We start from the raw sequence: 27835 nt of genomic DNA, 5'->3' as shown, positions 1-27835 counted from the left end.
ATCCCAAAATCCCTCTGTGCCGAGCTCCAAGACCTCAAGACCCTTCCCTCCTCCCAATGCTCCAAGACCATGGGATGTACCCTCGCACTGCCAGACCCCAGGCCCCTTTCTATTGCTCCCAGATCACTGGGCTGCACCCACTGCTGTCAAATCAATGCCACCGATAAATGTCAAGTAAGTATAAACTCCCCATGCTTATAAAACCTCTGATTCACTTTGAACAATATCAGTGGGCATCTGCTAGTTTCAAATGGCAGCCAACCCTTAGCAGTTCACGAGGAGATTGAAAGAGCTAAGCTATCGGGTGTCAGGCTCGTCTCAAAGTCGGCTCTCAGCTGTGAGTCAGAAAGCTGTGAGTTCAAGCTCAATTCCAGAACCTTGAGCAGTGCTGAGCGAGTGCTGCACTGTTGGAGGTGCTGTTTTTTGGGTGAGACATGAAACTCAGACCCTGTCTGCCCTCTCAGGTGGATGTGAAAGATTCTCTGGCACTGTTTGGAGAAGAATAAAGGAAGTATCCTGGCCAATGTCTATGTCTAGGTCAACACCATTAAAGAAGGAACATTTTGTAGGACGTTGCTTGTGCAAATTTGGTTGCCATGTTTGCCTACATTACAACAGTGACTACATTTCAAAAGTACTTAGGTTGTGAAGGTGCGATAAAAATGTACCTGTTTTTTATTGAAAGCTTGAGCAGGCTGGGGTTCTTTTCTCAGAATAGAGAAAGCTGAGGGGTGACCCAATAGTGGTTGGATAGGGTAGATGTAGAGAAGACTGTGGGTGAGACCAAAACTAGGGGTCATAAATATAACATTGTAGGAATGTCTAGTTCCTATCAAGAGACTGAGGTCGACTCAGGCGATCAAACAAACGAGGTTTAATGAAAGCTAACAGAGTTTAACGAACAATTACAAGAGAACATCGAATATAGGTCTAGTCAGTTCGGAGGCGCCACGAGGACTGCTCAGGCGGTCCCGTGGTTGACGTCATGACGTCATCACATTTTTCCCGCCAGTGGGGGATCACGTGATGAACGGCGTGACGTCATCACGTTTACCCGCGCTCTTAAAGGGGCCGCGCTCTGTACATGTAAACAGTATAAACAAAGATACAGACTCAGGCTGTAGCTAACATATTGTTAAAGGGAATTATATACGATTGATCGGAGTCCCTTAGTGGCTCCGCCACAACATAGTCACTAATCAATCCAACAGGGAATTCAGGAGGAACTCCTTTACCCAGAGAGCGGTGAGAATGTGGAACTTGGAACAAGGAGCAGTTGAGGCGAATCGCATAGACGGCTTTAAGGGGAAGCTAGATAAGCACATGAGGGAGAAAGGAATCAAAGGATATGCAGATAGGGTGAGATGAAGAGGGGAGGGAGGAGGCTCGTGTGGAACATCATAATCATAATCAACTTTATTGTCATTGTTAGTGCACAAGTGCAGTACAACGAAATGTAGGCTTGCGGCTTCCGAGAGTGTACATTTGGAGACATTTAAACATACAACATTCATTTGGCTTGTAATACATTAACATAAACATAATAAAGTGCATTGGCAGATGTGCAGGCTTTAGAGTTTATTTGTGGAGTTCAGTAGGATGACAGCCCTGGGAAAGAAGCTGTTCCTAAATCTGGTCGTTCGGGTGCGAATGCATCTGTAGCGTCTCCCAGATGGCAGGAGGGCAAACAGACTGTGGCTGGGGTGGGTAGGGTCTTTGATGATGGTCCGTGACCTCCGTAAACAGCGTTTTTGGTATATGTGCTCTATGGTCGTTAGCCGGGTGCTGGTAATGCGTTGGGCAGTTTTGACTACCCGCTGCAGGGCTTTCCAGTCATAGTAGCTACAGCTGCCATACCATACTGTGATACAGTTCATCAGGATGCTCTCTATTGTGCATTAACACCAGCGTGGACCAGTTGGGCCGAATGGCCTGTTTCTGTGCTGTGAATTCTACGCAGTTCTCTATAATTATGGATTGGTCCCTGTAGGAACCTTTGATGTCTCAATTTGTACTGAGACTCTTACAGTTTGAATGTGCTGCTGATTTTATGCGAGACATTCATGCTCATTACACTCAGGACCAATGCAATGGTTCTTCATGCATTCTTTCATTGTGCTTTGTATAATGGAAGGATTTGTTTGTGTTACAGGTTCACAAATTTACAAAAGAGATTTCTACACAGAGGGCTGTTCATCCCCTCCTCGCTCATCCATGCAGGAAAATAAATACCGATTCCCCCATCAGTCCTTCCTTCTTAAATGATTCCATAGTTTTTCCCCTACTAAACTCCACTTGTCAGTGCTGATTGCACTTTAGGTGAAGAACGTCCTGATAGTAGCCCTAAATTTGCCTTTCTGTAGGCTAATCTTGCTGGGTGTCAGCCATGGCTCAGTTGGTCACACTCTTGCCTCTGGGTCAGAAGGTTGTGGGTTCATAGTCCCACTCCAGAGACTTGAGCACAAAAATCTAGGCTGACACTCCCAGTACAGCGCTGAGGGAGTGTTGCATTGTAAATGTAAATGATCCCATGGCACTATTTTGAAGAAGAGCAGGGGAGTTACCCCCAGTGTCCTGGTCAATATTTATCCCTCAATCAACATTACCAAAAAAACAGATTATCTGGTCATTATCACATTGCTGTTTGTGGGACCTTGCTGTGCGCAAATTGGCTTCCGCGTTTCCTACATTACAACAGTGACTACACTTCAAAAGTACTTCATTGGCTGTAAAGCACTTTGGGATGTCCTGAGGTCGTGACAGGTGCTATAGAAATGCAAGTCTTTCTTTTTTTCTTTAACTGTCACAGTTCAGAGAGGTCACCTCCCAGCTGTCGCCTTTTCCAATGGGAATAGCCCACTTTCTCCAGCCTTGCCTCATCACTCAGCCCGTTGTCATTTTGTGCTCAGAATGGGACAAAGGACTCAAGGGGAATCATTTGGGCTAAAGTGCAAAACAGATTTCAATGGGGAAATGAAAATGGGGAGAGGTGTTCATCAGACGGCCGAACCAATATCGAACATTCTACACTATTGCCAGAAGTCAAAATTATCCCGAAGGTGCAAATGGAAAACTGAAATTACAAACAATGTTCAGGCAATTGTGATCCAGCGAGGAAATCTTTCCAGTTAAAGCTTCATAACAAGGTCATAGCCCCTCCAGCACAATTATCTAGAACTGTTTCACTATTAAGTACCCTGTGCAAATACCTAGAACTGTTTACTCAGTGAATACCAACACAATCAAGGGCCTTAGAGAGGGTGCAGAAAAGATTTACGAGAATGGTTCCAGGGATGAGGGACTTCAGTTAGGTGGATAGACTGGAGAAGCTGGGGTTGTTCTCCTTAGAGCAGAGAAGATTGAGAGGAGATTTGATCGAGGTGTTCAAAATCATGAGGGGTCTGGACAGAGTAGATGGAGAGAAACTGTTCCCATTGGCGGAAGGGTCGAGAACCAAAGGGCACTGATTTAAGGTGATTGGCAAAAGAACCAAAGGCGACATGAGGAAAAACGTTTTTATGCAGCGAGTGGTTAGGATCTGGAATGCACTGCCTGAGAGGGCGGTGGAGGCAGATTCAATCGTGGCTTTCAAAAAGGAATTGGATAAGTACTTCAAGGGAAAAAAATTGCAGGGCTACGGGGATATTTATTTAATAAAGGACCTAGGATACATATTTAGAACCACTTAAACATCCAACACAGAATCTAGAATTGTTTAATTATTGGGCACCCAGTACAATTATCTAGAATAATTTAATTACTAAGTACCTAGCATAAATATCTAGAACTCTTCATTTATCGAGTGCCAAGTATCGGGAGCTGTTTAATTATTGAGTTTTCAGCACATTTGTATTGAACTGGTTCATGTGTATGCGAGAGGTTATAATCCAGTGGTGTGTTCTGAATCTGCAAAGAGAGATGAAGAGATTTGATACTCTGTATGAAATTGATTTCATTAAATGCAACCATTAAGTATAAAATGAAGCCAGGCAATAGTAGCTAAGGCAACACTAATAAAACTGTGCTTCGAGTTTTGTATTTCTCTATCCACTCACTGATAGTATTAAGGCTTGGAAATAATGGGACTGCCTGATGAAAAATGAAGTAATATTCAATTCGAAAACCTCTGAAGATCCTGGTAGCAATGCCACATTATATGAAACAGTGTCTCGAAAGAGCAGCGGTGACTTATGAAGAAATTGTGCTTTTATAAAAAGGTTTTTAGATGGAGCTAATCCATCCTGCTGTGAAAATATCTGGTCTTACTTCACAATAGAGGCAGACATCCAGCAACTGGATAAAAACACAGAAGTGACCAGGCATGGAGTATTATACTACTAAAAGAAAGACCTGCATTTCTATAGCACCTTTCACGACCTCAGCACGTCTCAAAGCGTTTTACAGCCAATGCAGTACTTTTTTGAAGTGTAGTCACTGTTGTAATGTAGGAAACGCAGCAGCCAATTTGGGCACAGCAAGCTCCCACAAAACAGCAATGTGATAATGACCAGATAATCTGGTTTCTTTAGTGATGTTGGTTGAGGGCTAAATATTGGCCAGGCCACCAAGGCCTAAAAATTCAGTTGCTTTGCGCCACCTGTTAGTGCCTAGAGGGCGCTAACGGGGCGCAAAGCAACTAGCGTCTGGGCGCGGCGCCACCAACGCCTCCTGCGAAATTCAGCGGGAGGTTAGCAGCGGCGGTAACCATTAGTGCCCCGCGACGTGGTGCCGCCGGCGATGGCGTCATCGCCGTGCACAGCGCCCCGCTCGCACCCCGGCCGCGATCTTCGGTGGCACCCCCTGACTTACTGCCGGACGCTATGTCCGACAGGGTCAGGGGGGCCTACCTGCAGCCGGGGCAGCACAAATTAAAGTTAGGGGCCGGGCAGCCTCTGCCGTCCCCGGCCTCCTCTGCAGCCCCTCCGCAGACTGCCGGCTGCGCTCCGTGAGCCTGGCACTTCTCTTTGAGTGCCGGGCTCTTTTGCCAGCACTCCGATCCCTGGTGGCCCAGCTGGGCCCCGGATCACGCTGCGCTAGGCCCCTCTCCTTTAAGAAGGGGTGGAAGGCCTGCAGTACTGCGGCACGGATATTCACTGGCAGCACCCCAAGAGGGAGGCGGGGCGCTTCCAGTAGCACCCCGCTTCCCTCTTGGGGCGCCCAGTGAAATTCGGCCACGGGGGCGCTAATTTTTTCAGGGCGAAAGTGACGCGACTCAATTTTCCCCCCCAAATATTGCCATGGGATCTTTACAGAGAGCAGACGGGGGCCTTGGTTTAATGTTTCATCCAAAAGACGGCACCCCCGACAGTGCAGCACTCCCTCAGCACTGCGCTGGGAGTGTCAGCCTAGATTTTTGTGCTCAAGTCTCTGGAGTGGGACTTGAACCCACAAGCCTATCTGATTCAAAGGCACGAGAGTGCTACCCACTGAGCCATGGCTGGCACTATACTAGGTTAATCATAGTACTGTTTGTGTGCTAACTATACATTATTATACAAAAACATACGAACATCTGAACAAGGACGTACAGAAAAAGACCCACTGATTCATCCAGCCTGTCCTACACAAATGTGTTGCCTTGTGCATCACATTACAGACACTCCCCAGCCCACCCCATGGAAACCATGTGATCTCCTGGGAGAGGCAAAAAAGCAGATAAAAGCCCAGGCCAATTAGGGAGAAAAAATCTGGAAAATTCCTCTCCGACCCCCCTCAGATGACCAAAACCAGTGCAGGAGGCCACTCTGGCACTGGTTAACATCATGCAGTACCTACCAACCTTATGTACGAGGTGATCTCCGCCCCAGGCAGAGACAGGTCCAGCTCTTGCTTGAAGGAATTCAGCGAATCAGCGTCCACCCCACGAGCCGGCAGCCTGTTCCACAGGTCCACTGTTCTCTGGCAAAAGAACCTGACATCTAACCTATACCATTGTTGCTTAACCCTTGGTGCACCATGGACAAGACAGTGCTTGGGCCACTGGCAATTGTCCAGCAGTCACAGTACTGTATTTGATGCTAGAAAATTACTTCATAGCTTGGCCTGGCTATGTCTATGAAGTGAAAGTCTATCTTCAGGTCTCAAAAAAGTGGGACCTACTCTGCAATAGATGGAGGGACCCAAGGACCGGGTAAAAATACAGATCAATGATTTCATTTTAAAGGTACAGGATAGCTGGATTAACGTATTGTTGGTAGAAATAAAGTAAATTAACATGAAAATAATGAAATAGAAAACAGAAAGTGGAGGACTCCGGTACGTAGGATAGGGGTTAAAAAATTAGGCCGCATCGACTTATCGGCCCTAAGGTCACTCCGTTCCCACCCAGCGCCATTTCACCTTGGCCGACTTTCCCACTCACCCTCCTTTAAAATTAGGGCCAAAGTTTAGATTTTAAGACAGTGGGGTAAATTTTAACTTGCCAACTACAGGCAGAAGCAAAGTGCAGGTACAACGAGGTTCCTTCTAACAGCAAGATCATGCCAGAGTGCATGACTGCCATTTTCAAGCAACACTTTGGAGGTCTTGACAGACCAGGGGGGATATATTACAGGACAGCTCCCTTTCAGTCTCAAGATTTCTCATTACCTACACCGTAACCTCGCTCTGCAAAGCACTATTGGTGCAGAGCAAGCAGAGCCATGACAAAACAGGAGGATGTCTGTGACAAGGAGGAGCTAACTAGAGCACTGGGTGTTCCAGGCACTAATACAAGACAGGTTCCAATAAGGACCTAATTTCTTCCATTTCTGAAACGTTTTCTCCACTGGATGTGTGTTTTTTTCATTTTGTTGCTGCTCCATTTTTGAGAAAACAGAAAAGAACGTTTTCTCCACAGCTACAAAATAAACGTCCCCAAAAACACCACCTGCTGAACTTGCATCACTATCTACGGCCTCTGAAATGTGTTCAGCTGTGCTGGCGCTTGGCAGGGTGCCTTGTTACGTGAAGCACTGGCTGTGTGTTTTCATTTTGCGCTCCTCCGTTCCTGAGAAAACAGAAAAGAAGCAAATGTCAAACACATTCAAGCGCTCCTTGCATTGATCCACACTCGGTGAGATGCTACGGAAGTTCGGTGTGTGGATGTCACTCAGTGGGACAACAATAAATAACATGAACATTTCGCTGCTGGTCATAAGCACAGATACGACTAGGCTCACGGTACCACCAGGATTATTATAGAGTGTAGCATAGAGTTACATAGAACCTGCAGCACAGAAACTGCCCATTCGGCCCAACTGGTCTATGCGCGGTAATGCTCCACGTGAGTCTCCTCGCACCCCGCTTCATCTCACCCTATCAGCATAATCTTTTCATCCTTTCTCCCTCATGTGTTTATCCAGCTTGCACTTAATTGCATCTATGCGATTCACCTCAACTACTCCATGTGCTCGCGAGTTCCACATTCTAAGAACATAGGAAATAAGAGCAGGAGTCAGCCATACGGCCCCTCCAGCCTGCTCCGCCATTCAATAAGATCATGGCTGATCATCGACCTCAACTCCACTTTCCCGCCCGATCTCCATATCCCTTGATTCCCCTAGGAGGAAAATTTTGGTTGCTTTGCGCCTCCCGTTAGCGTCCTAAGAGGGCGCTAAGGGGGCACAAAGCAACTAGCGCCCGGGCGCGGCACCACCAACGCCTCCCGCGAAATTCAGCAGGAGGTTAGCGGCGGCGGTAACCGTTAGCGCCCCGGCCGCAATCTTCGGTAGTGCCCCCTGACTTACTGCCGGACGCTATGTCCGACGGGATCAGGAGGACCTACCTGCGGCTGGGGCGGCGCTAATTAAAGGCGAGGTGCCGGGCGGCAATTTTTTGTTGCTGGTCGCCTGCCAGCACCTGCCACCGTTGCCATCCCCGGCCACCCCGCCCCACCCCCACCGTGGAGTGCCGGCTGCGTTCCGTGAGCCCGGCACTTCTCTTGAGTGCCGGGCTTTTTTGCTGGCACTCCGATCCCTGGTGGCCCAGCTGGGCCCCGGGTCGCGCTGCGCAAGGCCCCTCCCCTTTAAGAAGGGGAGGAAGGCCTGCAGTACCATGGCGCGACGTGCCGCAGCGCCACGATGTTCCCTCGCAGCACCCCAAGAGGGAGGTGGGGCGCGTCTTGTCGCGCCCCGCTTCCCTCTTGGGGCATTACTAATCAATTTCGGCCGTGGGGACGCTAATTTTTCTGGGCTGCTAAATGTAGCGCCCCGGCAAAGTTAGCGCCACAAAGAGGACCCGACTCAATTTTTCCCCCCTAGAGTCCAAAAATCTAACTATCTCAGCCTTGAATATACTCAATGACTCAGCATTCACAGCCCTCTGGGGCAGAGAATTCCAAAGATTCACAACCCTCTGAGTGAAGAAATTCCTCCTCACTTCAGTCTTAAATGGCCGAACCCTTATCCTGAGACTATGGCCCCTAGTTCTAGACACTCCAGCCAGGGGAAACAACCTCTCAGCATCTACCCTGTCAATCCCCCTCAGAATCTTGTATGTTTCAATGAGATCACCTCTCATTCTTCTAAACTCCAGAGGGTACAGGCCCATTCTACACAATCTCTCATCATAGGACAGCCCTCTCATCCCAGGAATCAATCGAGTGAATCTTTGTTGCACCGCCTCCAAGGCAAGTATATCCTTCCTCAGATAAGGAGACCAGAACTGTGCACAGTACTCCAGGTGTGGTCTCACCAAGGCCCTGTACAATTGTAGCGAGACTTCCTTACTCTTATACTCCAACCCCCTTACAATAAAGACCAACATGCCATTTGCCTTCCTTATTGCTTGCTGTACCTGCATGCTAGCTTTCTGTGTTTCTTGCACAAGGACACCCAAATCTCTCTGAACACCAACATTTGAAAATTTCTCACCATTTAAAAGATATTGGGCTAGATTTTCAGTTGCTTGCGCCAGCAGTTAGCGCCTTAAGAGAAGTGATTTTCGGGCGCTATTCGTGTAGCGCCCGGGCACAGCGCAGTTTGCGCCCCGCCCCAAATTAAGTTGCCCGTTAGCACCGGCGCAAAGTTTAGCGCCCGCCCGGATGCGCGCGCAGAAAATGACGTCACATCCTCGTGCAACGCCCTTTGGCCGCCCCGAATCCAAACTTCAGTCGGACCGCCCCATTCTGCGGCTGGCGTCCAGAGCGTTTGTAAAATGGAACGCAACACACCCTGGGGAGCGCAAATTAAAGGGCACTCCTCCTGCACTATAAACGGCAGTCTGCATGTGTTGTGTGGAAGGATCCAGTGTGTTGTTGTGAACGGTGTCTCCTCCTCCTCCTCCTCCTCCTCCTCCTCCTCTTCCTCCTCCTCCTCAAACACATGCACCCTTCCCCTTTAAGAGCTCACTGGCACCAGAGTGTCTGCTGTGCGCTGCGCCCGAGCTCGGGTGTTGTGCTCTGCACCGTCGGCTTAGCGCCTAAAGATAGTAGTGGAACGCCTCTTTTAGCGCTCCACCAACCTCTTAGGGCGAAGCCACTGAATTTCCGGCAACGGGGCGCTACTTTGGGGCGGGCGCTAACTTCGGGCGGGCGCTAAGGTTAGCGCCCCAAAACTGTCTATACTGAAAATCTAGCCCCTTCTGTTTTCCTATTCTTCCTACCAAAGTGAATAATCTCACCTTTCCCTACATTACACTCCATCTGCCACCTTACTGCCCACTCACTCAGTCTATCGATATCCCTTTGCAGGCTCTTTGGGCTCAAATTTTCAAGCCCCGAGGAGGCGGGTTTGGAGGAAGGGAGTGGTTGAAGCAAATAGTATCGATGCATTTATGGGGAGGCTAGACAAGCATATGAGGGAGAAGGGAATAGAGGGTTATGCTGATCGGTTTAGATGAGGAAAGACTGGAGGAGGCTCGAGTGGAGCATAAACGCCGGCATGGACTGGTTGGGCCGAATGGCCTGTTTCTGTATTGTTTATCCTATGTAATTCTCTGCTTTTCAATTCTGTCTCTTTAGAAATGAACCCCAGTGCTTTGTTTGCTTTTTATTATGGCCTTATTAACTTGAGTCGCTACTTTTAATGATTTGTGTATCTGCACTCCTTTGATCACTTTGCCCTTCTACCCCATTAGACACATTTTCCAAGCAGGACGTGGCTTCCTTAGTCTTTCTACCAAAGGAAAGAGCACCCGCCTGCTCAGCCATTCCTGATAAGTATATCCTCACTGCCATCTTGAAGTAACACTTTGAGTACCTCATTCCAGGACAGCCCACCCTACCCTTCTTCACTGGGTCTCAAGAATCATCCTTGTCTGCTGTCCCCTTTCATTCTTTTGCTTTTGTTCTGCTGTGGCAGCTGTGAATCTGGGTAACGTACAGTGACATGAAATAGTTGAGCTGTTAGTAGAGAAGACCTACTTGCTTGTGTACTTGGGGCAGATATTTGTCATGCAGAGCAATATCATTGGCGTACCCTTGCATGATTTTTGTTAGGCCAGGGTATTAAGGGTTACGGAACCAAGGCGGGTGGATGGAGTTAAGATATAGATCAGCAATGATCTCATTGAATGGTGGAACAGGCTGGAGGGGCTGAATGGCCTCCTCCTGCTCCTATATTCTGCCAATCCTGGGCACTGTGTTCACTCTTTCTGCCACTTCCTCCCATGCCTGCTGCACCAGGTACTTCCAGAGTGGCGACCATCAGTCTTGTACAGTGTGTCCCTCTCTCTTGACTCCGAGCAGTAAGGCTTCCAATCGGGCAGTAAACCTATAAGGGGGGAAATTTGGTTCATTAGCACCTCCCGTTAGCACCCTAAGAGGGCGCTAATAGGGCGCAAAGCAACTAGCGCCCGGGCGCGGCGATGTTTGCGCCGCTCGCGAAATTGACCAGACATTTTGCGGCGGCGCTAAACACTACCGCCACGATCTCCTGCGCCCGCAGATTGTGATGTCAGTCGAGCGTGCAATGCCCCGGTAGCGTCCCAGACCGGATATTGAGTCGCGCCCCCCTGCCTTTCCGCCTGCCGCTAGCAACAACAGGTAGAGGGGAACGTTTTGCAGTCGGGAAGGGACTGGGGGAGCGCTATCTAAAGGTGGCTGCTTCCTGCCTTTTTTTGTTGGCAATATTTTTGCACCACGCATTCTGAGAGAGAGAGAGAGACTTCTGGAGAGATTCAACGCTGTGTGAAGGAGTTTTGGGTACTGAGCAGCACTTTGCAGGTTTATTTTGATTTGACCTTCCTTGCTTCGATTTAGAAGAGACTGTGGGGGCTGCACTCTGAGCTCTTTCCCTGGGTCTCTCCATTGTTCTTTCCAGCAGAATTGATGTACAGGTCTCTCCAGGCTGAGATTCAAGGCTGCAATGAACAGGGTGTGGATGGAGAGCAAGATCGACCCTCCCCTTTAAGGACTGGCCAGCGCCAGTGTGTCTGTGTTCCATTGCTGACTGACATCACATGAGCTTCGCCAGCGCTCTGAGGTAGCGCCTCGCTCCTCGGCGTTAGCGGCTTAAGAGAGGTGTGTAGCACCTGATTTAGCGCTCAAATCACCTCCAGGTGCGATAGAGGCCAAGTTTGCAGTCGGAGGCGATAATTAGCGCCAGGCGCTAAATTTGGTGCCTGGCCGATAATTGCGCCCCAAACGGGACGATACCGAATTTCTCCCCCATAATGCCTTATAAGAACATAAGAAATAGGAGCAGAAGTAGGCCATTTGGCCCCTCGAGCCTGCTCCACCATTTAATGAGATCATGGCTGATCTGATCTTGGGCTCAGCTCCATTTCCCTGCCCATTCCCCATAACCCTTCACTCCCTTATTGTTCAAAAATCTGTCTATCTCCACCTTAAATATATTCAATGACCCAGCCTCCACAGCTCTCTGGGGTAGAGAATTCCACAGATTTACAACCCTCTGAGAGAAGAAATTCCTCCTCATCTCAGTTTTAAATGGGCGACCCCTTATTCTGAAACTATGCCCCCTAGTTCGAGATTCCCCCACGAGGGGAAACATTCTGTCTGCACCTACCTTGTCGAACCCCCTCAGTATCTTAGATCACCTCTCATTCTTCTAAACTCCAATGAGTATAGGCCCAACCTGCTCAACCTTTCTTCATAAGTCAACCCCTTCATCTCAGGAATCAACCGCTTGAACCTTCTCTGAACTGCCTCTAATGCAAGTATATCCCTCCTTAAATAAGGAGACCAAAACTATATGCAGTACTCCAGGTGTGGTCTCACCAATACCCTGTACAGTTGTAGCAGGACTTCCCTACTTTTATACTCCATCCCCCTTGCAATAAAGGCCAACATTCCATTTGCCTTCCTGATTACTTGCTGTACCTGCATGCTAACATTTTGTGTTTCATGCACAAGGACCTCCAGGTCGCTCTGTACTGCAGCATTTTGTAATCTCTCTTCATTTAAATAATAATTTGCTTTTTTATTTTTCCTACCAAAGTGGATAACCTCACACTTTCCCACATTATACTCCATCTGCCAAATGTTTGCCCATTCACTTCGCCTGGCTATATCCCTTTGCAGATTCTTTGTGTCCTCTTCACAACTTGCTTTCCCACCTATCTTTGTATCATCCGCAAATTTGGCTATATTACACTCGGTCCCTTCATCCAAGTCATTAATATAGATTATAAATAGTTGAGGCCAAATGCATTGGCAATTGCACTCAGTTGTCTTGCCTTCCCAATATTATCTCAGATGCTTAAACGCCTCCTAATTGAAGGTTACAGCCTGATTATAACTTCATTTTGGCTGGCCAACTAATTGGGACTTATATGGGGCTGCAGTGGGGGTGGGGGCAGGGGGAGATTTAACCAGGATCTGTACAATGAGTGCTTGCACAAGATTTGTACCAAAATAACTTGGCTCATGTTAACGTCCATGAAAAAGGATATGAGATTTGGAAAGTCTCCATTAGGGGTTTGCGATGCTTAACGTAACATTTAACAGGGTACTTGTTTTAGCCCAAAATACTGAAAAAATGTAATTCCTTGCTAAGCACTGCTCCTTGTAACTCTCAGATAACCATAAAGAACTTTGGTCAGCTCAATAGCGCACAATTTTCAGACTATCGACTCACTGCCTTGTTCATTATTGCCTCAATGATAGACTCCTCACAACAGCGTTCTCTAAACAGTAATGGTCTTGTGATCACCTCAGGATTCTTACTAAAATATGATTAAGTGGTCACTTTCCCTCTAATCTCTTTCTACCGCATGTTTTCTGAAGCATTCCAATCCAATATCTCAGTGCAGTTCAAGCTGTGCAGGTTGTTAAATTTAATTTTCTGGGTTTTGACATTGTAAGAGTTTTGCTTCGGGAACACGCTGTTCGTTTTGATGTTTTCTTTGAGGTAATTCTGTATGTTTGTGCCGTTTGCCTACTCCATAGTCACATCAATACTAATTTCTATAGCTCTGTTGATAGAGCCACTTGCCTCCAACTGTTCCACGTCATGTTGCTTCAGGCTCCAGGCAGGTTAACTTTAAGCCGTCCTGTTTGCACTGTAACGCACAGCGGGGTGACTGGCAAAGCAAAAAACCACAACACAAATACATCTGCAGCTGCAGATAGCTCTTCAAATGTACCTAAGACCACCTCGATTGTAAATGAGTTCAGCTGGCGAAACGAGAAAGTGATGCAGCATTTCCCAGAATGCCGTGGTTCTTTCCTTTCTTGCATTTTGATCGCCGCGACAACTTGCGTTTAGATAGTGCGTATAATATAGAAAGACGTCCCAAGGTACTTTATGGGGTGGGAAGAGGGGGTGGAAGAAAAAAGAGGAAAAATAAAATAAGAACAGATAAGGATCCTCCCAAGTCATGGAGAGAGAGATTAGGAAGTGTGACTGAAGACTTGGTTGAAAAGAAAGTAGAAAGACTTGCATTTATATGCAGCACCTTTCTCGACCACTGTACGTCCCAGGGGCGCAAGCGGTTCGTAGGCCCTCTGGGATCACGTGGCAGCCAATTTGCGCACAGCAAGCTCCCACAAACAGCAATGTGATAACGACCAGATAAATCTGTTTTTGTTATGTTGATTGAGGGATAAACATTGGCCAGGACACCAGGGATTACTCACTTGCTCTTCTTCGAAATGGGCTCTTTTACATCCACCTGAGAGAGCAGACGGGGCCGCGGTTTAATGTCTCATCCGAAAGACGGCACCTCTGACACTGCAGTGCTCCCTCAGCACTGCACTGGAGTCTCAGCCTAGATTTTTTTGCTCAAGTCCCTTGAAAAGGTGGATTTTGAGAAACTTTTCAAGAGGTGGACAAACAAAGGGGGAGGGAGGGCGAAGGGCTTCAGAATGGAAATTCGGAGAGTAGGATTGGGGCAGCTAATGACTCTGCTGGTGGGACAACAAGAGAGGGGTTGAGCAAAAGGCCAAAATCAGAGGACTGAAGGACGCAGGAGGGGACATAAAGTTGAAGGAGATTGCAAAGATAGGGTGGAATGAGAGAGAGAGAAAGTAAAAAAGATAGAAAGAGTGAAAGAAAGTGAAAGAGTTGTAATGCAGGGAAACGCGATGGCCAACTTTGCGCACAGTAAGATCCCACAAACAGGAATGAGGTAAATAACCAAATAACCTTTTGTGATGGTGCTGGTTGAGGGATACATATTGGCCAGAACGTTGGGAGAACTCCCCTGCTCTTCCTTGAGTAGTACCATGGGATCTTTTACGTCCAACTGAGAGGTCAGTCACGGCCTCGGTTCTTCAGACAGATCCTTGTGGGATTCCGGAGAAGATAGTATGGGAATGGGAAGAGAAGCCTTGTCTGGAAATGCTTTGACTGTGCTTGGACAGTTTGGAATGGAACCATGTGACATAAGAAAACTACTCGGCACTCGGTCTAAGTATTAAACAAGGCTTTAATCAACTGTTTTACAACATGGAGATCTAGTTGTGTCCTTTACTAGTTCCTGTTAAAGAATGTCCTGAGCAAGCTGGGCCCATGCCCGAGTATTTATACACTCCCTGGACAGCGCCACCAGCAGGCCGCCCAGTATTACTTCATAAGTCATTTCCACATGAATGACAAGATTCATGTCACCATGCCAGGACAATCCCATGGTGCTGGACAATGGAGGAGAGGCAATGGAGGAAGATGGCATGGATAACCATTATCAAATGTTGTGGAGAGGTTGAGAAGGGCAAGGAGGGATAATGGGCCATGGTCACAGTCACAGAGGATGTCATTCTTGACTTTAGCGAGGGCAGCCTTTGTGCAGCAGGAAGGATTCAAGATTCAAGATTCAAGATTCTTTATTTGCCATATGTAACTAGTACAATGGAATGCTTACTCCCCGATCACTCCCACAATAAAGCTGTGGGAGCTCACCGAGACACGTCAGCTATTTTTACAGCGCCGTGTTCAGAAAGTCAATTCTTTGGCATCCAGTGGCAGTGGGAGCACGATGTCCCTCAGCCGCTCCGTCCTCCTCACTGTTGCCGGCTCGGCTTCACGTGCGGTGGCCTGCTTCTCCCGCTCACCCTCTGGCCACCATTCCCGGCTCCCCTCCTCCCAGTCGGACTGCAAGTCGTCGAGTCTGCTGCTGCGTCCCGATGCGTTGCGCTCCTCTGCCCGACTCGCCCAACACATCCTCCGGTCGCCGCGGCCTCCACCTCACCGTCGCCGGCTCCACAGTCCGACAGCCCGGGCCTGCTTCTCCCGCTTCCGGTCCAGCCTCTGTCCGCCATGCTCAGCTCCCCTCCTCCCGGTCGGAATCCCTTCCCACTGAGGAGCGGCTGGCCGACGTGCCCTAGCGGGTCGATGTGGCTGCTGCTGCTTGCCGCGCTGTGCTGCCTCCGCCCGACTCGCCGAATGCCTCGCTCCGGTTGTGGGAGCGAGCGGCGAGAGCGGGCCACCCAAAGCAGGGAGAGCGCGCTAGCGCCGGACCGTCTCAGGCGCCGTCTTGATGGAAGCTGGACAGTGAGTTTTGGGACATTTGGGCCCCGATTTTCCCCCAGCCGTCGGGCGGGGTTTCAAGCGTGTGGGGGGGGGGGGAAATCCCGAATTTGGGGGTCCTGACACCATACCGCCCAAAACCCCGCCCCACGTAAGTTTCTGGGGCGGCAGGTACCCGCCCCACACTAGGACCTGCCGAAACCAGGCGGGAAGAGATTAGTGCCACTTAACTGCCTGTTAACAGGTAGTTAACAGGCAGTTTTTAGCCTAATCCCTATTTTGAGGGGTTTCGTGTGGGTTTCCCGACGGCTCCAAACCACGCCAGGTAGAGCAGGCGGGCCGTCGGGTTGAAGGAGTTGGAGAGGTCGCGATGTCGGCGCTCAGGTGAGTGATGGGTGTAAGTGTGTTTGGTGTGTCTAAAGTGTGTAAATAACTTTTACTTACCTGTACGTACCTTAACAGCCTTTCTTCCTGCAGGCGTCGGGAGCGCATCACTCAACCGGAACTGAAAGCTGAACGGCTGCGATCTGTCAAAAGTGACAGCCTTCAGCTTTGAGTGCTGGTGAGAGTTCTAACTGAGTCTGTGCAGAATGACTCATATCAGAACTCAGAGTGTCAGTGTTTCACAGCTTCAAACAGCTGTGAGACACTGATATTTCATCTGTCAAGAACGCTTGACAGATGAAATTTCAGTCTGTGACGTCACCTGTTGCCGGGTGGCCCTTAATTGGCCTGCTGAGCCCGCTGGGCGGGCTCAACAAGGTCAATCAAGGGAAAATCGCAGGGATTGGCCAGACGTCGAAGTAAGCGGTTCAGAAACCCGAAAGGGGAAGTCCCGCCTTCTTCCCGACAGGTTTGGCAAAATCTACCCCTTGGTCACAGAGTTGAGAAGTGACAACATGTTCAAAGACCTTGGAGCGCAAAAGGAAATTAGAGGTGGGGCAGCAATTGGAGAGGACAGGAAGGTCTGGGGTCTTTTTTTCCAGAGGGGAGGTGACGATGTTAGTTTTGAAAGGGAATGGGATTGTGGCTTTACATTAATAATATCAGTGTCACGGATCATTATTAAATATGATCTTTTTGTATCTGGAGTATACACCGTTAGATTTTTTAAACTGCAATTTATAATATTGCAGATTATATGTTGAAAAATAAAGTGAATCTTATACCAGATTGCCCACCAGCTTTTCTACATTCTCATTGCATTTTGGGGCACTTCTAACTAGCAATAAGAGGGCACTAATCAAGGGGATTTAATCTAACCAGGGGTTCTGTGCAATAAGCACTTGCACAAGATTTGCACCAAAATAACTTAGCTCACGTTAACTATTTTGAAAAAGGATACGAGATTTAGAAAGTCTCCATTAGGGGTTTGCGTAGCTTAACTGATCCAACAGGGTAATTGTTATCCTCTAATTGGCAGATATCCGCGGGATTCAGGATTTTTTAGACAAAGCTTCCCAGCAGGGGATGGACGTCGCTCTGCAGAAGGTGGAAAGCAACATCAACAGGATGATCAGTACCATGTTTGCCACCATGCGTTTGGAAGAGATGAACCGGTATCGTGACACACTTCGACGGGCGATTCTCTTCCTGAGCCCACAGACAGCGAAGGCCTTCGTTTCTCAGGTAGGGGATACAACAGCGTACGCGCACACCAGGTGAGAATAACACCGTATTGGTGGCTGAAACCAATTGCTGTCGTGTCGTTTGGCTTTATACAGTCAATTTGAAATCTGTGAGTGAAAATCTGTTACTTCATGGCTGGTCAGGTATCAGAATACTTGTTCACCTATGCTGATTTTACTGTTCGATCTGCACACAGTAATGTCGCAACTTCGTATTAGTTGACTGTTAAGTGCAACAAGCTTGTCCAATACTAGATGATATTGAGGTCTGACGTTGAGATAATGGCGCCCTAGAGGCAGCCATTTTGAATCTGCTCGCCAACAAACCAACCCCCCCTGATTTTTGCGTTAACTGTAACAGTTACTGTCGCTGAAACATCTAAGAGTTCAAGTCAGATATTGCAACGGCCTTTCGTCAGTCTTAAGAACAGAGACTCACAGACTGCAATGACGGGGATGGGCATTGCAATCAGAATCTCTTTTTTTATAATTCACTAAAACTGGCACGGACTTTCCAACCTAGGGATCTGAAATTAGTCCACTTAGACTCCCATGTCCAATTTCCAAGAGCACAACCCTGCAGTCAAAATATAGAAACAAAAGCTAGCGCAGTAGTGATTCCCTGTCCTTTCAACATGCTTGTAAATGTGACTGGTACCGAGTGGTGCCAGCGGTCTCTAGTAACAGAACATGAATACTACACCCACCTTTATCTTTATTCCATTGGCAGATTTTTTATTTGCTCCTGGGCTGTGGGCATCGCTGGCAAGGCTAGCGTTTATTGCCCGTCTCTAATGTCCGATTCAAAGGGTTTGGATACTTTCTCGTGTGTCCAATTGCAAGATCTGGGCCTAGAGATTGTTCTATGCGGCCGACTTTGGAAGCGAACCGTGGATTGCCCCCGCCACCCCCGCCCCGAAACTGAGGGGCAGAGGTTATGGTCTGATACTGTTGAACTCGATGCTGAGTCCAGAAGGCTGCAGAGTTCCATTTCCCCCGCTTCTGCTCTCACCCCCTTCCCCTCTCTCTCAGAACCACGATAGGGTTCCCCTTGTCCTCACCTTTCACCTCACCAGCCTCCACATTCAACGGACCATCCTCCGCCACCTCCAGCGTGATCCCGCCAGCAAACACAACTTCCCCTCCCCTTTCAGCATGGCTAAGGGACCGCTCTCTCTGCGATACCTTGGTCCACTCCTCAACCACCACCCCCAACACACCCCTCCCCTTCCCATGGCACCTTCCCGTGCAAGTGCAGGAGATGCAACACCGGCCCTTTTATCTCCTCCCTCCCCACTGTCCAGGGGCCCCAAATACTCCTTCCAGGTGAAACAGCGATTTACTTGTACTTCTTGCAATTTAGTCTACCGTATTTGCTGCTCACGCTGCGGCCTCCTCTACACTGGGGAGACCAAACGCAGATTATTATTAGTGCTGCGGACAACAATCGCATGCCAAGAGGCACTGCCCTGGTCACACAAAACCTGGTTGGCCAGCGGGCTGCCAGCATAGAACCTACTGTAAGTCCGGGAGGAGAGTGGAGTTGTTGGGCGGGGGGGGGGTGCGGGTGGGTGGGCTTGTTGCGAGTGGTGGCCGTCAGCATCCTGCACCTTTAACCTGGAGTCAGGGGGTGGCGAGGGGGGGGGGGCACTGCTGCTTCTTCTGGCTCCACAATCAGGTAAGTTTAAAAAAAAAAAAATCTTTTACTCGCCCTTTTTATTGGTGGCGGCCTCCAGCGGTCCTTTTATAGACTGCTGTTTTGATGGTGTTTGCCAGAGGAAATTGACCGCAGCACACCCTGGCTCCTGCATACGTCAGTCACGATCCAATATCGGAAATGGGCCTGAAATAAGTGCTGGGCCCCCCCGATTTGCATAGGTGATGAGCTTTACACTTGTTTCAGGTGGGTGCCCTGGACGACTATAGTGTGCTCTAACCAATATGGCGTGAGGCACATACATGGCCCGCTATGCCATATTGGAACTTTCAGTGCCTGAAAAGCATTACGCTGTGCAATCCAATTTCTAGGTCCGACCTTTGAATGGATAAGTATCTAATACTAGGCCAACACACGGAAGTGTGACAACCTGTGGAGGATCACCTGAGTCTCTGCTCTACATCTCCACCCAGCAACATGGCTGAGACCAGCACGTCTGTAGATTGAGATGTTGAACCTTTGTCTCATTATTCTGTAGCACCACATGTTGGTGCTCCAACAAGTGCGACCATCATGCTAAACAACAACAACTTGCATTCATGTAGTGCCTTAATGTAGTAAAACGTTCCAAGGCCCTTTACAGGAGTATAATAAGACAAAAACTCAGGAGAAAGGACAGGTGACTAAAAGCTTGGTCAAAGAGTTAAGTTTTAAGGAGGGTCTTAAAGGAGGTGAGAGGGTTGGAGAGGCGGAGAGGTTTAGGAAGGGATTCCCAGAGCTTAGGGCCTCGACGGCTAAAGGCACGGCCGCCAATGGTGGACCGAAGGGAGTGGGGGGATGAACAAGAGGCCAGAGTTGGAGGAACGCAGAGTTCTTGGAGTGTGGTAGGGCTAGAGGAGCTTATAGAGATAGGGAGGGGTTAGGCCATGGAGATATTTGAACATGAGAATGAGAATTTTAAAAGTGAGGCGATGGTGGATTGGGAGCCACAGGGTGAGAGTGGCTTGGTGTGGGTTAGAATACAGGCAGCAGGGTTTTGGAGGGCCTCAGGTTTATGGGGAGTGGAAGGTCCCTTCGCTGCGCCATGATAGCAAAGTTTTGTGTCGTGGATTAATAGGAAGCTGTTTTGCGCACATTTCTTCATATGGTTGACTTCCTGGTCTTAACCACGCCAGCACAAAGAGGGGATGAACACACAACAGCTACCTCCCAATAGGGAGGGAAGCGAAATGAGAAACGCAGTAATTCCGGGCTTCCCTCTGACACATCAGAGTGTCATTTACAGAAACCTGGCAGTAGGTGGACTGGCTGACCTCTGGTCAGTGGTGGTGTGCGGAGCAGGAAAACAGGAAACATGAGGAAATAAGAAACATCTTTTAAAACTGCACTGAAAATAGTACATCTTTAAAAGAAATAATTGAACACCAGTTCTCCCTGATCATGATCTCGAAACTGAGGCAGTGCAGAGAGAGATGACTATGTCCGCCCCTCCCCAAATAACAACAACAACTTGTATTTATAGACTGTAGCGCCTTTAATGTAGTAAAATCTCCCAAGGTGCTTCACAGCAGCGATTATCAAACAAAATTTGACACCGAGCCAGGTAATAAGATATTAGGACAGGTGACCAAAAGCTTGGTCAAAGAGGTAGGTTTTAAGGAGCATCTTAAAGGAGGAGAGAGAGGTAGAGAGGTGGAGAGGTTTAGGGAGGGAATTCCAGAGCTTAGGGCCCAGGCAGCTGAATGCACGGCCACCAATGGTGGAGCAATTAAAATTGGGGATGCGCAAGAGGCCAGAATTCGAGGAGCGCAGAGATCTCGGAGGGTTGTAGGCAATGTTCCCTTTAAGCTGCGTGGCTGTGCAGCGCTCATGGTGTCCCACGCAGCTGGATTTTCAATGCAAAAAAACGCTTGTGCACGGTTTTTTGAATGGGCCGCACGGCGACAGAAAAAAAAATTACAGGGGGCATTGGTTGTAGGGCTGGAGGAGGTTACTGAGATAGGGAGGGGGCGAGGTCATGGAGGGACTTCACCACAAGGATGAGAATTTTAAAATCGAGGCTATGCCAGACCAGGAGCCAATGTAAGTCAACGAGCACAGGGGTGATGGGTGGAATGGACTTGGTGCGGGCAGCAGAGTTTTGGATGAGCTCAGGTTTATGGAGGATGGTGGGCTCTTCTCTCAACAGCGCATTGCGCAGGTAGAGACTAAACACCAAACCGGGCTCTGTGACCATTGCTGGAGGAGCAGGGGTGGGGGTACGGCCTATACATTTTATTAATTTGAAACAAATTCTGAAACTTCATCTGCAGGAACTGTTGCAAATACATACAAGGGCCTATTTATGCTAAACAAATGCCGTAATGCTCCTTCAATGAGTCAGCGTTGCCGTGGTAATGTGCCTTGCACTATAGAAGGCTTTGAATAATGGCTTGATCAGTATAATGTGATAAATCATTCTCTTACTGATCACTACAAGGCAGATGCACCGCCTATGAGAGCAGGAACTAGCAGCAAGAGGCCAACACAATCAGCCTGCAGCATCATTTCCGCTCCAGGAGCTAAGCCCACTCGGAAATTTCCTAATTTGGCCAATCCAGCCCTCGCACAGGAATTTGTAGTCTTTACAAATGATGAGCTACATTTCATGACTCTCTGGAAGACCTGATGCCTGTACCCTTGAGGTTTTGAAAGATTGTCTCACTCTTTTCTTTGTTGGACTGACTTAAGGTGTAAGGGGTTTTCTCCGGTACTGGTCCCCCATTTCACACAGTTCTTGGACGTCAGGATTTATAAGAACAAAATACACACGGCACAGGGTTTTGGCTCAACCTTTGATTCGTTCATTTATTAAACACACACACACAATTACTTCCCCAGTATAAATCCCTATGATTTATATTAGACAAACAGCCCCAAAATACAAATCCCTACGCAAGGGGCATTTGCATCGACACAATATGACACAGTTAAACCCGTCCGCGATTTGACTGTTACATATAAAGTTACCCAGACTCGATCACAAAACCCTTATTGTGACCTGGCTGAAACTTACAAACTTACTCAGACTCAATCACAAATGCCCCCTCTATGATTTGACTGAAACACACAATCACCACTCCCGATCGGCTGTCTCCTGTTGATTGTAGGCCCGAATCTTTCTGCTTCCCCGTTCTTCCGTTGGCTTCCCACACCACTCTCTCCGAAGTGTGCCTTACTTTAAACCAAAACCAACTTGCAACCTTGAAACACATTCCCTGGCCCCCTCCTGAGCATACGATGGCCGTTTCAAAAATGTGTGAATGTCTCTAGCAGAGAACTCGTGATGGCTAATTGTCCCTCGTATTGTCCATTGATTAGAGATACCTTTCTGACAATGCAACCATCCCAAGGTGACTGCATATGCTAGTTGTTGGTTTCTGTTAGCTTTCGTATTAAAATGGTTCAAGGCCCGGCCCATTGCCTAGGCCTGCACTGAAACTAGTTATACTGGGGATATGGATTTCTTTAACAATGTAACCCCTTAAGGTAAATGAAAATGTTCTTGTTCTTGTTCAGAAGAATCCGTATATTAGATTGTCTGTGATCCAGTCTCTTGAAGGTTTGTCTGCAATGTTTGAATTAACCCTTTATTGCCCATCTCTTTTTGCGGGCTGTGCAGTTCTGGGTCTTTATATTTCATAGTCCAATTTTTACCGTTGTCGGGGAGGAACAGATCCTACAAAGGTATTAACCTGAATGTTTTTGTATTGGACCACACAGGCTAACATGGCAATTAGGTTTCAATTCTCTACCTCCTGGATGGCGATTCTGACTGCAGAAATGATTTGGCCTTTAGCGCAACTGAAACAAATTAAGCTTCAAACCAAATCTTTGAATCCTATGAGGAAGAAATAGACCATTTTAATTTCACAGTTTAAACGATTGGTCACGGCCTTCTATTGGTTCTACACTTGCTCAACAATGGCACTTCTGGTCAGTCACAGAAATGCAACAGAAAAGGAGTCTGACAACTGTCAGTGCTCCTGCAGTTCATTTTCTTTTGCAGATGTATAGGACTAGGAGTGTCACTGGAGAGCAACTTTGTTCTCTAAAAGTTTCATAGGGAGCCTATGATAGAATACAAAGCTGTCTTTACTCTCTCTGGCTTTGACTATTAAAAAAAAAAAAATTCTTATCGGTACAGTCGGGCCATTCAGCCCCTCGAGTCTGTTCCGCCATTCAATGGGATCATGGCTAATCTGTATCTTAACTCCATCTGCCCGCCTTGGTTCCGTAATCTTTAATACCCTTGCCTAACAGAAATCTACCAATCTCTGTTTTTGAAATTTTCAATTGACACACCAGCCTCAACAGCATAATTTGTTTGCCATTGACTTATACTCGCGTTCCCTCAATAAAGTTCAGCTCCCTTCTGCATACGCATAAATATCCTAAGAGAGTGGACATTGGGATTGAGGGTAAGGTACTGACTTGGATAGAAAACTGGTTGGCAGACAGGAAGCAAAGAGTTGGAATAAATGGGTCTTTTTCCGAGTGGCAGGCAGTGACTAGTGGGGTACCGCAGGGATCGGTCCTAGGACCCCAGCTATTCACAATATATATTAATGATCTAGATGAGGGAACTAGATGTAATATCTCCAAGTTTGCAGATGACACAAAGCTGGGTGGGCGTGTATGCTGTGAGGAGGATGCAGAGAAACTCCAGTACGATTTGGACAGGTTGGGCGATTGGGCAGAAGCATGGCAGATGCAGTATAATGTGGATAAATGCGAGGTTATCCACTTTGGTGGCAAAAACAGGAAGGCAGATTATTATTTGAACGGCAATAGATTGGGAAAAGAGGAAGTGCAACGAGACCTGGGTGTCCTTGTGCACCAGTCGCTAAAGGTAACCATGCAGGTGCAGCAGGCAGTTAAGAAGGCAAATGGTATGTTGACCTTCATAGTGAGAGGATTCGAGTACAGGAGCAAGGATGTCTTGCTGCAGTTGTACAGGGCCTTGGTGAGACCACACCTTGAGTATTGTGTGCAGTTTTGGTTGCCTTATCTGAGGAAGGATGTTCTTGCCATGGAGGGAGTGCAGTGAAGATTCACCAGACTGATACCTGGGATGGCAGGAATGACGTATGAAGAGAGATTGCGTCGATTAGGCTTATATTCGCTAGAGTTTAGAAGAATGAGAGGGGATCTCATTGAAACTTATAAAATTCTAACAGTATTAGACAGACTAGATGCAGGAAGGCTGTTCCCGATGACGGGGGAGTCCAGAACCAGGGGTCACAGTCTAAGGATAAGGGGTAAGCCATTTAGGACTCAGATGAGGAGGAATTTCTTCACCCAGAGAGTGGTGAACCTGTGGAATTCTCTACCACAGAAGACAGTTGAGGCCAATTCATTCTTAAATATATTCAAGAAGGAGTTAAATATATTTCTTAAGGCTAAGGGGATCAAGGGATATGGGGAGAAAGCAGGGACAGGGTACTGAATTTGGATGATCAGCCATGATCGCATTGAATGGTGGAGCAGGCTCGAGGGGCCGAATGGCCTACTCCTGCTCCTATCTTCTATGTTTCTATGACATTTCCCCTTCCTCTCACTTTCACACACGCACACGCATTTTGAGCATAATTGATATCATCCCTTCTTACCACACACAGTTAGAGGAGCATAGATGAGGCCCACTATTCAGATCAGCCTTGCTTATCCATACAGAAAAATCCTACAGTCCCATCATAGCATTCAACTGTTTTATAAAATAATTCCAAGTATTTAACCTTCATTGCTCGACCCATGAGTTCATCCCACTTGTTGATTGTGCAATTTGCCTGCAAAGCCATCGAAGGATCACTTGAAAAGCTTTTGTTCTATTTAATGCTGTCCAGTTTTAATTTTAAATGCAAACCTATGAAAAAGAAAGACTTGCATTTATATAGCACCTTTCACGACATCAGGCCCTCCCAAAGCACTTTTGAAGTGTGGTCACTCTTGTAATATAGGAAACAGAGCAGCTAATTTGCGCACAGCAAGCTCCAACAAACAGCAATGTGATAATGACCAGACAATCTGTTATTAGTGATGTTGATTGAGGGATAAATATTGGCCCCAGGTCACCAGGGAGTACTCCCCTGCTCTTCTTCCAAATAGTGCCATGGGATCTTTTACATCCACCTGAGAGAGCAGACAGGGCCTCGGTTTAACGCCCTGTCCGAAAGACGGCACCTCCGACAGTGCAGCACTCCCTCAGCACTGCACTGGGAGTCAGTCTAATTTTTTGTGCTCAGATCTCTGGAGTGGGATTTGAACCCACAACCTTCGTGACTTAGAAGCAAGAGTGCTAACCACTGATCCACAGCTGACATGACAATAAAGAAAGTGGTTATAAATAAATGTTATATGTAAGGTGTAAAAGGACCCTATCCTGATTGGAGTTTGACTTGATTCATTTTAGATGAGACAGGACCTCGGCTTCGACCAGTGGCTCAGTTGGTAGCACCATCGCTTCTGAGGAGGCTCCATGAATATCCCCATCCTCAATGATGGTGGAGTCCAGCACGTGAGTGCAAAATACAAAGCTGAGGCATTTGTAACCATCTTCAGCCAGAAGTGCCAGGTGGATGATCCATATCAGCCACCTCCTGAGGTCCCCACCATTACAGAAGCCAGTCTTCAGCCAATTCGATTCACTCTACGTGATATCAAGAAATGGCTGAGTGCACTGAATACAGCAAAGGCTGTGGGCCCCGCCAACATCCCGGCTGTTCTGCTGAAGACTTGTGCTCCAGAACTAGCAGCACCTCTAGCCAAGCTGTACTGGTACAGCTACAACACTGGCATCTATCCGACAACGTGGAAAACTGCCCAGGTATGTCCTGTCCACAAAAAGCAGGACAAATCCAATCCAGCCAATTACCACCCAATCAACAGCAAAGTGATGGAAGGTGTCATCGACAGTGCTATCAACAGTCAAGAACCATCCGATTGGTTAATGAAGAGCTTCTTTGCTTTCCAATTGGCCATGGGAAGGCGGGGCACCGTGAGGATGGACGTGTTGAGCGACCAATGGTGGGAGCGTGGAGGCAGGAGGTCATGTGATGAAACCTCCAAGAATACGTCCAACCAGAGTTGGCGACCCGACCCCCACCATGCACCGATCCCACCCCAAGTTAAAATGGAGGCCCGTGTCTGTGACGCAACATAGCGCGTCGGTGTAAACATAAGATTTGTTGAAACTCTTCACAAATATGTTGAGGAAAATACACTGAAGTGTGCAAAGTACATTAGCATAGACTCGAGAAAAAAGCCCCACCTCATTCAATTCCTAAACCCACAAATATGAAGCAGAATTTTCCAGATAAACTGTAGGTCATAAAGAGCAGAGGCATCACTTCTGACTGGCAAAGATCCAAAGAGTTTATATGAAAAGCCAGACAATAAAAATCTTCACTGCAGTTCAGTGCTTGAGGTAATACGGCAGATAATAGCGGGAACTGACTGGCAATTAATCAAATGTTGTAAAATGGGAAGTCATAAAATGTTAGATAATAGCAGAAGGTTTTACTCATCATCAATTTGGGAAGGGTAGTGCATAAACAATTGTGAAAATGGTAAATTGGATTGAAAAAAATGCTTTGCTGGTCTCTCAACTTTGTCATGAGGAGTGCATTATGGGGAAGACATATTTATGGATTCTCCATCATCTTCTGAGAATTCACAAGGGATGCCAAAATACCTTCTCACACAGGCCCTTTCAACAAAATGCCACATTCTGACCTTCATTTAGCATGCAGATAACCTTTAACTGGAAGAGTTCCAGTGTGGTCCGAGTACAGTACAAATGACTTATGACAGCTCTTCAAGATCACATTCAGAGACAGGCGGCAAGGCTGTCTTCCTGTCCTTTAAGTTGTTTGTTTGTTCTTTCAAGATGGCACGCCACAGCAATGGCACGCCACAGAAGCCTGGGAAGTTTCGCAGTAGCTCTTTAGTTGCAGGTTGCAGATCTGAGACGCCTGAGTTAAAGCCTTGCCGATTGACGAGCAGGCAAGTGATTCGCCACCACGGTGTTACAGAAACATTCCACTTCCAGGTCAGGGATATACCTGCCTTTGGCGATTTATATCTGAATTCATACGCACCGCCCCTTCCTTCATCGTCACTGGGTCAAAATCCTGGAAACCCCTACCTAACACTACACGGGAGTACCTTCACCACACGGAATACAGGGGTTCAAGAAGGTGGCTGCCCATCACTTTCTGGGCAACTAGGGGCCTTGCCAGTGATGCCCACATCCCAAGAATTAATTTTTTCAAAATTATTTTTCCCTTTTGCCTGTGGATAATGACCAAAGTATAGCAAAGAATGCAAAAAGATGTTTTAATCCCTTTGCAGTGAAAGGGCTGGAATGTGTGATGTAAGCAAACTACTAGGCACTTGGTCTAAGCGTTAAACAAAGCTTTAATCAACTGTTTTACAACATGGAGGTCTAGTTGTGTCCTTCACTAGTTCCTGTTAAGAATGTCCTGCGCAAGCTGGGCCCGTGCCCGAGTATTCTGGACAGCGCCATCCGTAGGCCGCTCAGTATTATTTCATAAGTCTTTCTTTCATGAATGACTGATTCATGTCAATGTGTATTCAACTTTGTACATCTGGCTTGGGAACAAGATCACTCTGAAAGCAAAAAAGACAATTTAGAAAACTGA

At 47.6% G+C, this 27835-nt stretch overlaps 1 protein-coding gene across 1 annotated transcript in view; it reads left to right on the top strand.

Moving 5' to 3' along the window:
* LOC147122548 (glutamate receptor ionotropic, delta-2-like) overlaps positions 1 to 27835 on the top strand; it is a 1303876-nt gene that overhangs the window by 849300 nt on the left and 426741 nt on the right. The window contains 1 exon segment of the mRNA XM_086006579.1: positions 17272 to 17477. Within this exon segment, the coding sequence (XP_085862705.1) occupies positions 17272 to 17477 (206 nt within the window).

This window comes from Somniosus microcephalus, chromosome 2, assembly GCF_052327205.1.
Source record: "Somniosus microcephalus isolate GS21.2 chromosome 2, FLI_Smic_1.0, whole genome shotgun sequence".
Taxonomy (NCBI): Eukaryota; Metazoa; Chordata; class Chondrichthyes; order Squaliformes; family Somniosidae; genus Somniosus; species Somniosus microcephalus.
This window is presented reverse-complemented; position numbering and strand designations above follow the sequence as displayed.